This window comes from Eschrichtius robustus, chromosome 6 (genome assembly GCF_028021215.1).
Source record: "Eschrichtius robustus isolate mEscRob2 chromosome 6, mEscRob2.pri, whole genome shotgun sequence".
Taxonomy (NCBI): domain Eukaryota; kingdom Metazoa; phylum Chordata; class Mammalia; order Artiodactyla; family Eschrichtiidae; genus Eschrichtius; species Eschrichtius robustus.
In genome coordinates, this window is record NC_090829.1 from 38,848,446 (window position 1) to 38,862,187 (window position 13,742).

At 41.0% G+C, this 13,742-nt stretch overlaps 1 protein-coding gene across 3 annotated transcripts in view; it reads left to right on the top strand.

The window, feature by feature from the left end:
- Window positions 1–12,341: 12,341 nt before the first annotated feature.
- Window positions 12,342–13,742, top strand: part of MLF1 (myeloid leukemia factor 1) — a 35,371-nt gene continuing 33,970 nt past the window's right edge. For all 3 annotated transcript variants that reach the window (XM_068547375.1, XM_068547378.1, XM_068547377.1), the window contains exon 1: window positions 12,342–12,450. In XM_068547375.1, the coding sequence (XP_068403476.1) occupies window positions 12,404–12,450 (47 nt within the window). In that variant the 5' untranslated portion in view covers window positions 12,342–12,403. The remainder of the gene's footprint in view (window positions 12,451–13,742) is intronic.

Genomic DNA, 13,742 nt, shown 5'->3' on the forward strand with positions numbered 1-13,742 from the left:
AGTTGGACAGACAGATCTATAAGAATATTTGAGTTAAATGATAAATATAATTAGAAAATGAGAGTACCATGTAAAAACAAATACTGGGTTATTTAGTGCCTTTAGCTAGAAATCGGCTTGTCCTACAAGCTGACTGCCATGAGTAAGACTGAATAAGCCATAATCATCAAAATGACTGAGAATTAAGAAAGAAAATTAATTCCCAAAGGTAATCGCTGTACATCTCATTAGTTCAGGAATAACCTACCTTAAGAGTTTAATTAAAAATAGTATTTATTCCAGATAAATGAGTGCTGGCAGGTTTCTGCAGAATCCATAATCTTGGTTATGCTAAATCTTCTTATATTAAGGTAGACATCATTAATCTCATTTGAGATGCCCTCCTGTCTGACAGCCCTTACAGCACTGGGGCTATTTCTTGCAGCAGCCTTTTTATCTTCACAAAAGAGTTATAACTCATGCAGATACCTAACGTAAAAAGGTCTAGGCAATTAGAGACATCACTCTGAGATCTACACTGGCATTTTATCATGTTAGAAAGCTTCTCATAATGAGTTTGTTCTCAACTGGAGGCCAATATCTCAACACTACCATCAAATTAATGGTGGTTATTTTATTATTTTATTTATTTATTTATTTATTTATTTATTTATTTACTTATTTACTTATTTATTTATTTATTCCTTCCATTCTTTGTTCCAGAGAAGCATCAGGTATTTTATAATAATTCAAAGGCTATGACCAGACAAAAGAGAAATCCTAACAAGTCAGTGAAGAAAATAGGGCCAACGAGAGAATGAGAGTAGAAAAGGCAGGAAGAAGTTAGAAGGAATGAGGTTAATATCCTAAACACATGCTGTAAAGTTCTGTGAAATTATATAACTTTCAAGCTTGCCAGCTGATTGTTGGCTTATATTCCAAGTTTTATATAATGATTAATTCTGAGAAATTTGTTCCCTGACTATTCTGATTATTTCTGTACAAGTTACTAATGGATGCATGCACTGGGTTGAATAGCGTCCCCACAAAATTCATGTCCACCTGCAACCTGTGAATATGACCTTATTTGGAAATAGGGTCCTTGCAGATGTAATCAAGTTAAGATGAGGTCATACTGGATTAGGGTGGGCCCTAAATCCAGTGACTGGCATCCTTATAAGGAGAGGGAAATTTGGATTCAGAAACACACAGGGGAGCAGGCCACGTGATGACGGGGGCAGAGACTGGAGAGATATGGGGACAAGCCAAGGAGTGAGGCAAGGAAAGAATTCTTCCCCAGAGACTTCAGAGCCAATACTGCCCTGCCGACAGCTTGACTTCTAACCTCCAGAACTGTGAGAGAGTAAATTGCTGTTGTTTAAGCCACCCAGATACTCTGTTATGACAGCTCCAAGAAACTAATACAACCCTTAAACATTTTTCTTTCTAAGAACCCAGAGTACATGCCCAGTATGAAAATAAGGATTCGAAGGGAGAAAAATTAAGTAAAAGAAATAAAATTCCAAAAATGTTGTCTAGTAAGCTTTTTGTTTAAAATGTATAGCTCTCCTATACATGCTGGCTAGTGACAAAACAAGTAGCAAGTAAACAAGTAACAAATATGAAGAGGGGGAAAAAGCTCTTGAAAGCATCCAATCACGTTTAGTTTAACAGATGGCTTTTATGTGGATAAATGGGCTTTTGATACTTTATTGCATACACTATGAAAGTCTGATTTTTCCCAAAGCTATACAGGGACCGCTGACCCACTCTCTGGCACAGAGGAGACTAGCTGTTTCCTTTACCTCCAATTGAGGGAGGGCCTAACCTAGAGCTAGAGTCAAAAACCACAAGTACTTCAACTTACAAGACTGGGATGCAAACATTTTAGAGCACAGGCAAGATGATCTCAGGTCTACTTTAAGACAACAGAATTAGAAAAGTAATATAATACCCCAAACTGATAAACTTGTGCTAAACGTTTGCACACCAGATGAAAAACATTAGTTTGTAATCTAAATATCCTGCAGAAATGAAACTACTGCTTCATGGCGCCAGTATTTTAAGATATGGACAGCCAGTGATGTGGCAACTGGCGTCCACTCACAAAGGCCTTCAGCTGGGAGTCGGGGCACTTCTCAGCTCTCACAACACAGGCCTTGCCGTCAGCGCAGTTTTGAGCTATGCTCAGAAGGCAGTACGTGGATGCTACTGGGCTCAAGTATCCTTTCCTGCCATGACAACTCAAGCTCGCAGTAAGTAGATCACAGACTCGAAGCCTGCAGCCCAGATTCAGCCCACAGCCTTGTTTTGTTTGGCCTGCTAGGGTATCTTGTTCTTAATTAATTGCTAACTTTAAAAAATTGGGAGATTTCATTTGAAGTTCCGTACTACCAGTGGGCATGAATTTCTGCAGGGCAGCCATCTGGAGCTGAGTAGCAGTTCCCCTCTTTGCTGGAGACAAGCCCCCTCCAGTGCCCACTGTCACGCCCTTCCAGGAGCCCATGGCCATACAGCACAGGGGTAAGAGTGCGGGTTCCCAGCCAGACTCCCAGGGTTCCACTCCTGGATGTGTGACCTTCAACACATGATTGCTCTTCTCTGACCATTAGCTTTCTCTCATGTAAAATGGGTGTAATAATAGTGTCTATCTCATTAGATTGTTTTTGGGATTAAGAGAGTTAAAACATGTAAAACACTTAGAGTGGTGCCTGGCACACAGTGGAAACAATAAATGTTCTTATTCCCCTTATCATCTTACCTATTCCACTTCTCTCACTTTCATTACTTACCAGGCCCTTATTGATGTTTGTGTTTTTGACTCTGGCTCCAGGTAAAGCCCCATCCTCAGTTGGAGATAAAGGAGACAGCTAGTCTCCTGTGTGTTAGACAGCAAGGCAGCAAGGGTTATACCAGTGCATTGATCAAGAGCCCAGATTCTACAGCCAGACAACCTGGCTTCCAATCCCAACTCTACTGCTTCCTAGCAATATGCTGGTACAATATTAACTCTCTAAAGCCTGTTTACTTACTTCTATAAAAGAGTAATGGAAGTGTTGTGAATTAATGTGCCTAGCACATAGTAGGTTTTAGCTTTTATCATTAACATGCAGCAGACCACAGCATTCTTCTGCCCACCAGCAACCCCAGGCCTGGCCCACCTCAGTTTCTCCCAACAGGCTCCAGGGCCACTCCATAGTATGAGCCCTGCTGAAAGATGTATCCCAAGGGAGATTCCAGGTCTGAGGGTGATAAATGAATTAGGAAGAAACCAGGTATAGCTTGGAGCTACTTATGATTAACTCCCTGTCACCCCTTTATCTTGTTATGCCCAAGTATATGCCCCAGATAGCATTAGAACTTGCATGGCCTTGAAATTAAAAACAACTCTTCTAAGATGGAAGCAAATTTTTTCTACCACTTCAAATAGTTAAAGCATCTAAGCATATGACAAGGATGAAGGCATTCAAGTTCTTAAAGTTTTCCAGAATAATTCCCTCAAGCCCTGGACAGCCTTCTCATATGATTGCCTTCACAGTGGGACATCCACCCACAGCTTGAATTCTCTCCAAATCTTATCAAAGGTTTAAAAATAACTTTTAAAATAATGCTTTAGACAGTCACATTAAACAGTTCCTGAGAACAGATGACCTCAACGGTATTTCTTAAAGAATGCTACCTACTATTCAACTTGTTTTAGGCTTTGTGATTCTAAAATTTTTCAATTTTTTAAAGATGCAACGAAGTGTTCCTTCTATTTTAGACAGAAAAGAAATATAGACAGTTGCAAACATCAAAGAGTTGACTCAATAGAAAAATCCTCCTTATGAAATTATTGTCTGTAGAAAGCTTTCCGAATTTCAATGAAAATAAAGATTAAAAAACAGCTGAATGTTAAATTGGTTTTAAAAATTAAGTCATGGGAATTCCCTGGCAGTCCAGTGGTTAGGATTCGGCACTTTCACTGCCAGGCCCGGGTTCGATCCCTGGGCAGGGAACTAAGATCCTGTAAGCTTCACAGCACAGCCAAAAAAAAAAAAAAATTAAGTCATGTACAAGAATGGTCATAGCAGCTCTAGTCAAATGCCAAAAAAAAAAAAAAAGAAAAGAAAAGGAACAATCCAAAAATCTATCAACAGTAGATGGGTAAATTACTTGTGGTAAATTCATACAATAAAATATTACACAGCAATGAAAAATAATAAACTACTGCTACATGCAATAATATGAGTGAATTTTGCAAACATAATGTTAAGCAAAAGAAGCAAATCTCAAAATACTAGTTACTTTTGAGAGAGATGATCTGGGAGGGACCACGAGGGAATTTTCTGGGGTATTTGAAATGCTTTGTATCTTCAACTGGGTGGTGTCTACATAGGTTTATTCATATGTAAAATTTTATTGAGCTGTACATTTAAGATTATTGGACTTTACCATATTTAAATTACACCTCAATTAAAAAGTTAGTTAAAATACTTGTCAGTGTTCAGGTGTGGATTTCCATAACTACACATGGCTCCATTATGGTCTCTGTGGAAAGTTTGTCACTTAAAAAAAAAATTAGTATAACATATTTGTACTTGACATTGTCATTCAGATTCCTTGTCTTTGGAGTAATAGCCTTCGTTTTATTCATTAAATAACATTTTTGCTACTGTTTGTTTTTAAAGAAAATTCAAAAACCTTTTGATGTACTTAAACCAAACAAGCTATGCCAAAGTTTGGACAATCCTGGCAGCTTCACATATATGCTGTTTCACTCCATCAGGTTCTTTTTCGTTATGAGAATTACGTAGGGGTGTAGTGAGAAGAAAATGTCCTTGAAGTGGCCCCATCTGGATCAGAATCCCTCTTCTACCAGTCTCCAGTTAGAGGACCTTGGCAAATCTCTCCACCTCCCTGAATCTGTGTTCTCTTCTGCAGAATGGAGATGGTGCCTCCCTCACAGGGTTACTGAGAGAATTAGGATAAAATTTGTAAAACTTTTGGTAGACAATTTTTAGGTGGAAACTGTTAGTAAATGGAAGTGAGCCCTTAGCTAAGTCTATATTTTAAAAAGAACATGGCACGTGCTTCAGAATATCCAAGTCTCAAAGATTTACATCTAAGAAATGTGGGAAAGGCCAAAATTTTGCCCATATTTAACAACAGTATAATCCTTGGTTCAGCCCTGACCCTACAGTGAGCCTTCACTCCCTCCCCAGTGTTTTTCTGTCCTCTCTGGACTTCCATCACTAGTACAGAACATTCCTCTGCTTCTCTCCTACAAAATTCCTTTTTGCCACCTGAACATTAGGACCCCAGCCCAGGGACTAAAGCCTCGGATTCTGCCCCCAAAGGGCTGCCTAAAGCACCTTTCAACAGAGGCAGATCTCTTGTTACCAATACCTCAAAGGTGACATTTTCTCAATGTTTTTCCAAATAAAATATGACTCAATTACAATTTGTGCAAAATAACGTGTCCAGAGAGAAAACGAGCTATAAAAGTGAACACCACTGGAAAAGTGTGCTGCTTGTTCGTGGCGTAGTGTGAAAAAAACTCCTGGCTCTCACCTCAGCAGCAGGCACCAAAAAGGAGGACTTAGCGTTGAAAATTTTTCTCTGTGAAGTCAAATTTGCTTTGAAGGTTTACTTCACTGGAGGAAAAACTTGCTTTAGAGAGAATGATTCTCAAGGGAGAAGAATGCTATTGACATTCAGGACAAGACAGTTCTTCATTGTGCCAGACTGTGCCACACATCGTGAGACGCTTAGTGTCCTGACTCCACCCAGCGAGGGGAATAAAGATGCCTTCAGGGATGCAGCACAGTTGGCAACTAACTCCACCTTGGCATTGTCTCCCTGGGAGAGAAGGAAGAGTCATCCCCAACAGAATGGGAACACAGAATATAAATCAAGTTCAGCTACAGGAAAATAAAATTACATTTCTTGCTCATGAGTTTGTGGATGAGCTGGGTACATTAACTTCTGACAAGTAGAAAGAATTCACGCTTGGGAGGGGGCTACCATGACCAAGTGTGCAACACCTAAGGGGGCACCAGTCATACTGTACACATTGTAGATTTGTAAATTTACTAAACAATTGTCCCATTAATGGAAGTATCTTGAGAGGGAGGCAACTGTTCCTAATTTGAACAATGATGCTGTATGGACCAGAGGTGGCCCCAACAGGGAGTTTGAAGACCTTGGACCTATGCTTTTATTATATGTCTTTTATCACTATGTATGATTTCCCTATCTCTCATAAAAATATAATGCAAACTTGTAAGATCCCTATCTCTCATAAAAGTATAATGCAAACTTGTAAGATCCCTATCTCTCATAAAAGTATAATGCAAACTTGTAAGAGGGCTGGTAAGACAGCTAGTGGAAAAGAGAATAAACACTAAAAAGGAAATGAATCATATCTTTTAGAAAAATTGGATTTGTGATACAACTTTTAATTTTTAAAAATTTGAAAGAAAGAAAGATCATGGGGTTAAGACAGATGTCCCCAAATGATCTCAGGTCATGAGCCCTTAGTGCCTCAGTAATATATTCACTGTGCCCCCTAGGTCTGAAGAAATACTCAGTAGTTGGTTCTGTTTATTACCAACAACTTAAGTCCAAACAAATATGTATGTCCTAGAAACTCAGTAGCCTTCTTAAAAATTACATACATTGAAAGAAAAAAAATTTTATATCATTCTTAAATAATCACACTGACAGATGTGTGCCACTCTAGCATGGCTCAGCTTCTCGAACTTCGGGAACAGATTGAGCTTTGCCATCAACATTTCCTTTTCCACATTGATTTTCACAAGGTACTTCCTTGTCATCATGGTAATTTCTAAAAACCTAGCTTTCCAAAGCTATGACATCACCTTAAGGAATGTAGCACAGTATTGAAATATGCGAACTATCCCAAGCCAGTAGATTCACAACATCCGACAGATGTCAAGTTTCTGTTTCCTTCGAAATTTTTAATTAAAAAAAAAATTTTTTTTTTTTTTTGGCTGCTCTGAGTCTTCATTGCTGCACGCGGGCTTTCTCTAGTTGTGAGCAGGGGCTACTCTTCATTGCGGTGCACCGGCTTCTCATTTGCGGAGGCTTCTCTCGTTGTGGAGCATGGGCTCTAGGCGCGCGGGGTTCAGTAGTTGAGGCGCATGGGCTCAGTAGTTGCAGCTCGCGGACTCTAGAGTGAGGGCTCAGTAGTTGCGGTGCACGGGCTTAGTTGCTCCACGGCATGTGGGATCTTCCTGTACCTGGGATCGAACCGGTGTCCCCTGCATTGGCAGGCAGATTCTTAACCACTGGACCACCAGGGAAGTCCTCCTTCAAATTTTTAAATGTCGCATGGCACCCCCTGTGAATTTGCTGTGACTCTCCTGCAGCATCTCTGTGCACAGTTTAAGACAAAGGGATTAAGACAGTGAAACCCTAGACACATTGAAATTAGCTGTAGTAAAGATATTTATCATGGCCTAACACCCATGGCTCTGCAGAGCTAGAATTAAGTCTGAAAGTCCAGCACTCAAGAACCTGTTTAATTCTTCTTGGGCACTTGAGATAATGTCTTCAAAAGTATTTTGAAAATTCTGAAGTGCTGTAACAATAATACTTGCCGAATTAGCTGGTAAAAGAGCTGTCTGCTAGAATGTAAGATCCAAGAGGCCAGGGAGTTTTGTATCCTCAACACCTAGAATAGTGCTCGGGATATAGCTATTTTTTAATAAATAGTTGATGAACTAATAGATGAAAGAAAAGAGGGCACACTGACATTTCAAACTCTTGGTATTTTTAATAGAGTTGTAAGGTTGTCATGGGTTTCATGCTTTTCTTTGTATTCTCTCAACTTGGTCAGTGACTTTCCAAATGAAACCTAAGTTGTAGTGTGGTTAGAGATTACTATGTGTCTCGATGTGTTTCTCCTTGGGTTTATCCTGCCTCTCTGTGCTTCCTGGACTTGGGTGGCTATTTCCTTTCCCATGTTAGGGAAGTTTTGGACTATAATCTCTTCAAATATTTTCTCGGGTCCTTTCTCTCTCTCTTCTCCTTCTGGGACCCCTATAATGCGAATGTTGTTGTGTTTAATGTTGTCCCAGAGGTCTCTTAGGCTGTCTTCATTTCTTTTCATTCTTTTTTCTTTATTCTGTTCCGAAGCAGTGAATTCCACCATTCTGTCTTCCAGGTCACTTATCCGTTCTTCTGCCTCAGTTATTCTGCTATTGATTCCTTCTAGTGTAGTTTTCATTTCAGTTATTGTATTGTTCATCTCTGTTTGTTTGTTCTTTCATTCTTCTAGGTCTTTGTTAAACATTTCTTGCATCTTCTCGATCTTTGCCTCTATTGTTTTTCCGAGGTCCTGGATCATCTTCACTATCATTATTCTGAATTCTTTTTCTGGAAAGTTGCCTATCTCCACTTCATTTACTTGTTTTTCTGGGGTTTTATCTTGTTCCTTCATCTGGTACATAGTCCTTGCCTTTCCATTTTGTCTATCTTTCTGTGAATGTGGTTTTCGTTCCACAGGCTGCAGAATTGTAGTTATTCTTGCTTCTCTAGAGATTATATATGTAAAAGTGTCTAGTACTTAGAGGTGCTCAGTAAGTGATTAATTTTTTATAGGGAGATAAAGTATGGTGGTGGCAAGAATATTAGCTTTGGAATAGGGCTAATTTGGATTTGAATTGACCAGATAATCACCAGATTTCTCTGTGTCTCAGGTTTTCCATATAATATGGAGATAAACATCTTAGTACAGCAATCCCCAACCTTTTTGGCACCAGGGACCGGTTTTGTGGAAGACAATTTTTCCAGGGATGGGGGGTGGGGAATTGTTCAGGCGGTAATGGGAGTGATGGGAGTGATGGGGGTGATGGGGAGTGGCAGATGAAGCTTCACTCACTCGCCCGCCGCTCACCTCCTGCTGTGTGGCCCGGTTCCTAATAGGCCGCGGACTAGTACCGGTCCACGGCCCAGGGGTTGGGGACCCCTGTCTTAGTATACAGAGTTGTTGTAAGGATTAAATGAGAAAATGTATATAAAGCACTTAATACAATGCCTGGAACATAAGAAGTACAAACAGGGGGGTTTGTACTTACAGGACCCTTTATACGTACAGGACCCTTTCCACACCTGCTTCTATTCCAAATGAGGGGCAGCGAATGTTTACTAAGTCTTCAAAAAAGGAAACTTTTCTTTTTAAACAGTATTTTCCATAATACGTGCTTATAAGAGCACTCGGAGAGTTTTGCTGTCTCTCCCTGGAAGTGGTTGGAAATTGCCAGGTGCCCTGTTTGTTTCCTTTGCTTGCTTTGTTACAAAGCTAGCCTTGTTTGGAGAGAGACTCCTCTTTCTGTCGAAAGTACAAATAGGACAGGGAAGCAGAGAGAGGTGCACTGAACACCTCAGGTAAACAAGTGCCAACCCGGTGAATGGTTCCAAGTGAAATAATATGATGCCTTAAGACAAAGGCATCCAGAATAAGAAGGCATCCTAATAGGTAATTTTCACTTTACTTGACTTATCTCATTCCTCTGAAGGTAAGTTTCAGGACCTATGAATAGACTGTGCATTATATACACCAGGCACATGCTACCTCAGGGCCTTTGCACTGGCCTGGAATGCTCTTCCAATACATGTCCATTTCCTTCCAGTGAGCCTGCTCAAATTCACCTTCACGATGAGGCCTACACAGAATTCCCTGTTTATAACTACACACCTCCATCCCCCTTACCCTGCTTGGTTTTTTCCCCTAACACCTATCACCTTTTAACATACTACTTTCTGTGTTATTTATTTTCATTCTGCCCTCACAAGAATATATACTCCAGGAGGACAGGGATTTTTGTCTGTTTTGTTCACCAACACCTCAGTGTCTAGATCAATCACTGACAGAGGGTAGGCACTCAGTAGATATTTGTACAATTGAATTGAATTGATTTTAATATATTCCCACTGAATTTTATACTGTTTAATTTGGGTCCATTTTTTAGTTTGTCAGCATAATTTTGAGAAATAATAACTTGCTTTCATCCTGCATCTTTAAGTGTGGCCCATCACCCACATTGGTGTAAGTAGCCCCCACCAGGGAAAACTCCAGGCACCCCACCCAGATCAATTACTGGCAGTGTGAACTTTGGCAATTTTCTTAGCCTCTCTGTGTCTTGGTTGCATTACCTATAAATGGAGATAAAAAACCATTGCTACTCCATAAAAATCTTGTGAGGATTTAATGAGTTAATACACATGAAGTGCCTATAACAGTGCCTGGCACACATTCAATAAATATGAGCTATTGTTTTTCTATCTATAGCCAAGTCCAGGACCTTCTCCCCTTAGTCCTGCTCTGCATCTCTATTCTCCCCTCCTCTGGTATTCATCCTCTGCCAACCCACCTCGTCTTTCACCTCCTCCCTCTTTACCTATCTGATCTGAAACTGATGAGGTCTCTTTAGCTTCAACTCTCCTTTTTCCTCTACTAACTATTTTTTAAGCATTGGCCATTAGGACCAAACTGCTTTTAGAAGCTCCAGGTAACTCCCTGACTAACCTGTGCCTGGACTAAAGTTTTCATGTTTTAACAGTGCAATTCTAAGAAAAATCCCAATGGGAACAAGAGGGAAAAACTTCTCACAAGTTGGTTTGTTTGACCTTAATCCAGAACTATTTTAATCCTATCATTTATCACCAATAACTTACCCCATTTAATTTAAGTTTTTTTGTTTTTTGTTTTTAAAGTGTGGCCTCCTTAACATCTTGGGTTGTATTATTTTAAAGAGAAAATAATTTCAGCTCTTCTAAAACTATTTTTTTTTTGCCTTGAAACTAATCAAGAAGATCCCTAATATGTATGTACTCTCTGAACTTCATTCTGAGGCTGGGGAAGAAAATATCCTCTTCCCCAGAAGGGCTATGCTATCTCAACTTGGGCTGTGAAGGCTGCCCAACCTCATGTCACCAGTCTCGGGAAAGGGGGGCTGCCAGAGAACTTGGCTAAAGGTGGGGAGGTAAAAGGTCCAAAGGATTAAATTTCTGGCTCCCAAAATAACCCTGAGTACTCCTGCCACCTCCAAATCAGGCCCTGCACGCTTCTTCACTCTGGCAGAGTGCCACTTCTCTGGCCCAATCCCAGGAGGCCCTGTGGAGCCATGGCTAACACTCTGTCTCCACATGACAGCCCTCTAGAGAGGCTGGGGAGCCCACTTAATTAAGGATGGACATGCAAGGTGCCTTTTCTCTCTTCTTAGACTCAATTGTTCTTCTCTTTCTTTAATGTTCTTTCTTTCTTCTTCTCCACCTTTCTCTAGGGTCCTGCAAGTTCTCAGGACAGTGTTTTCCAAAGTTCAATAATGCGAGAACCACTGTCATGATGCCCTCCCCCTAGCCCCCAACATATCCAAATCCCACCTGTACTGTTTCCTTAAATTAGCTCACTTTTTCACTTAAGTGTTTAAAAACTAGTTACTGCTTTAAATTTAAAACCAGTTTCACTTGCCATAAACAGAAGGCTCAGATATAAATATAATTAAAGCAAAAATATACAGTAATGGCATTTTAGTTGGCTATGGCTGTTTGCTGCAGGCCTTGTGCCTGAGTCCTACTCTGTTAAGGAATGCTGGAGAAGGTGTTAAAGACATACCAGCGTCAAAGTGAGACTTGCTTCTTGAAATAGGGACTGGAAAGAGGATGGAAGAAAGCAAAGTTCTCATCTTATTTTTAAATAACATGTCTACGTAAAACTTAAGCATTTCCCACTCTGGGAAACGCTGCTTTCAGTTCAGGCTCACAAAAGGCAAATATTGTTTGTTGAAATCTGATAGGCCTCATCCCATTTCCCTCAAGTACTGGGTACATTATTTACTAACTGTACTCAAAAACGTTTTGCATATCTTTTCTTATTATTTGTTCACAGCGTCCGACCAACCACCACAGAGCGTTTCGGATGTAGGACTCTGCTGTGGATCACAAAATGTGGCCGGTGAATGGGTCTTTGGATGCCATTTAGCCTAAATCTTGACCCATCTCCATTTTCCCGAAAAGAGACTTGGGGTTCGAGGCCGAGGGGGATTTGCCCAAGGTCACACAGGGGGTAGACTGATTTTTGTGTTCCTGCAGCCCAGAGAACAAGCTATCTCGTGCTACCGGAGGCTTCAAGATGGGTTGCCTGGCTGGCGCGTGGCCAAACTTCCAGTCTCCTGTGTTGATGGCGGTTGCCATGGCAGCGGCACACTGTTTCCCCGCCTCATCTTTGTGACGTTATGGGACCAGCGTCCAATGGGAAAGCAGATCCGCGTCAAGCACCGCCTTTCCCGACGGGCACGGCCTTAGCGACTGGGAGACAAGCGTTGACAGTGCTGGACCGGCTGGCTCGGGTCGCGGCCGCGGCATTACATCGTTTTCCAATCTGTCCGCAAACGCCGCCGCCCGAAACAGAGCCAGGATGTTCGGGATGCTGAGCAGCAGCTTTGAGGATGATCCCTTCTTCTCGTGAGTGTCGGCGGGCCGGGAGCCGGCGGTCGCGCGGGAACTCGGGGATCTTGAGCGGAGCTATCTTAAGGGAAAAGAGTCAGTTAAAACTCCAAAGAGGGCGAGAGGGAATTCGAGTGACTCCAGGAGGCAACTTGAGGGAGAGGAAGACTTGGGGGGCGTGAGAGGGAACGGAGAAGATATAGGGGCGTGTGAGGGAGAGGAGAGGAGGATTTCGGGACGTGGGAAGGAGGGGAGAGAAATTTACCGGGCGTGAGGTGGGGGGAGGTCTGTGCAGGCTTCCCCGCCCAACAAACCCGTGTGACGGCTGCTCTCAACTTGGCCAGACTTCGGATACTTCCCGCCCCCCAACCCCTGTGCTTCTGGTGTTGGGAGTCCCGCCTTCGCAGCCGCAGAGGCTTTGCAGGTGACGACGGTAACTGCCCTCTCGGTGGAACTTCTGCAGAGAATTGTACTTACAGGACCCTTTCCACACCTGCTTCTATTCCAAATGAGGGGCAGGGAATGTTTAATAAGTCTTCGAAAAAGGAAACTTTTTTTTAAAACAGTATTTTCCATAATACGTGCTTATAAGAGCACTTGGAGAGTTTTGCTGTCTCTCCCTGGAAGTGGTTGGATATTGCCAGGTGCCCTGTTTGTTTCCTTTGCTTGCTTTGTTACAAAGCTAGCCTTGTTTGGAGAGAGACTTCTCTTTCTGTCAAAAGTACAAATAGGACAGGGAAGCAGAGAGAGGTGCGCTGAACACCTCAGGTAAACAAGTGCCAACCCGGTGAATGGTTCCAAGTGAAATAATATGATGCCTTAAGACGAAGGCATCCAGAAATTAGTTGTTTCATTATGATCTAATTTTCTGGTTTTTGCTGTGTCTTGTTTTTTCTTTAGTTCTTCCTCTGTCGATTATATAAAAGTAATAACACAATCTAGTGATCCCTAAAACAGGAAGATTTGTGTTACTTTTTTACCCAAGTGTTTTGCCAGTTTGAATTTTGACTTGCTGTCCTAATTTATTTTGATCACTTAAATTCTCTATCTATGCAACTTGGGGACTATCTTTTAAAAAAGTTAAAATGTTAACAGTTTACTACTTCGATTTTTTTGTTTGTTTTTAAAGAAAAATATTGTATTGGCTTAAATGTATTAGTACTATATTAAAACCAAATAACATAAAAGTAATAACTGAAAGAAAATTAACAGTAGAAAGACGAAATGATTAATTTAGAAAAAATTAAATGATTAATATTTTATTCTAAAGATTATTCATTATAATTAAGGGGTGTATGGACTCCAGCAAA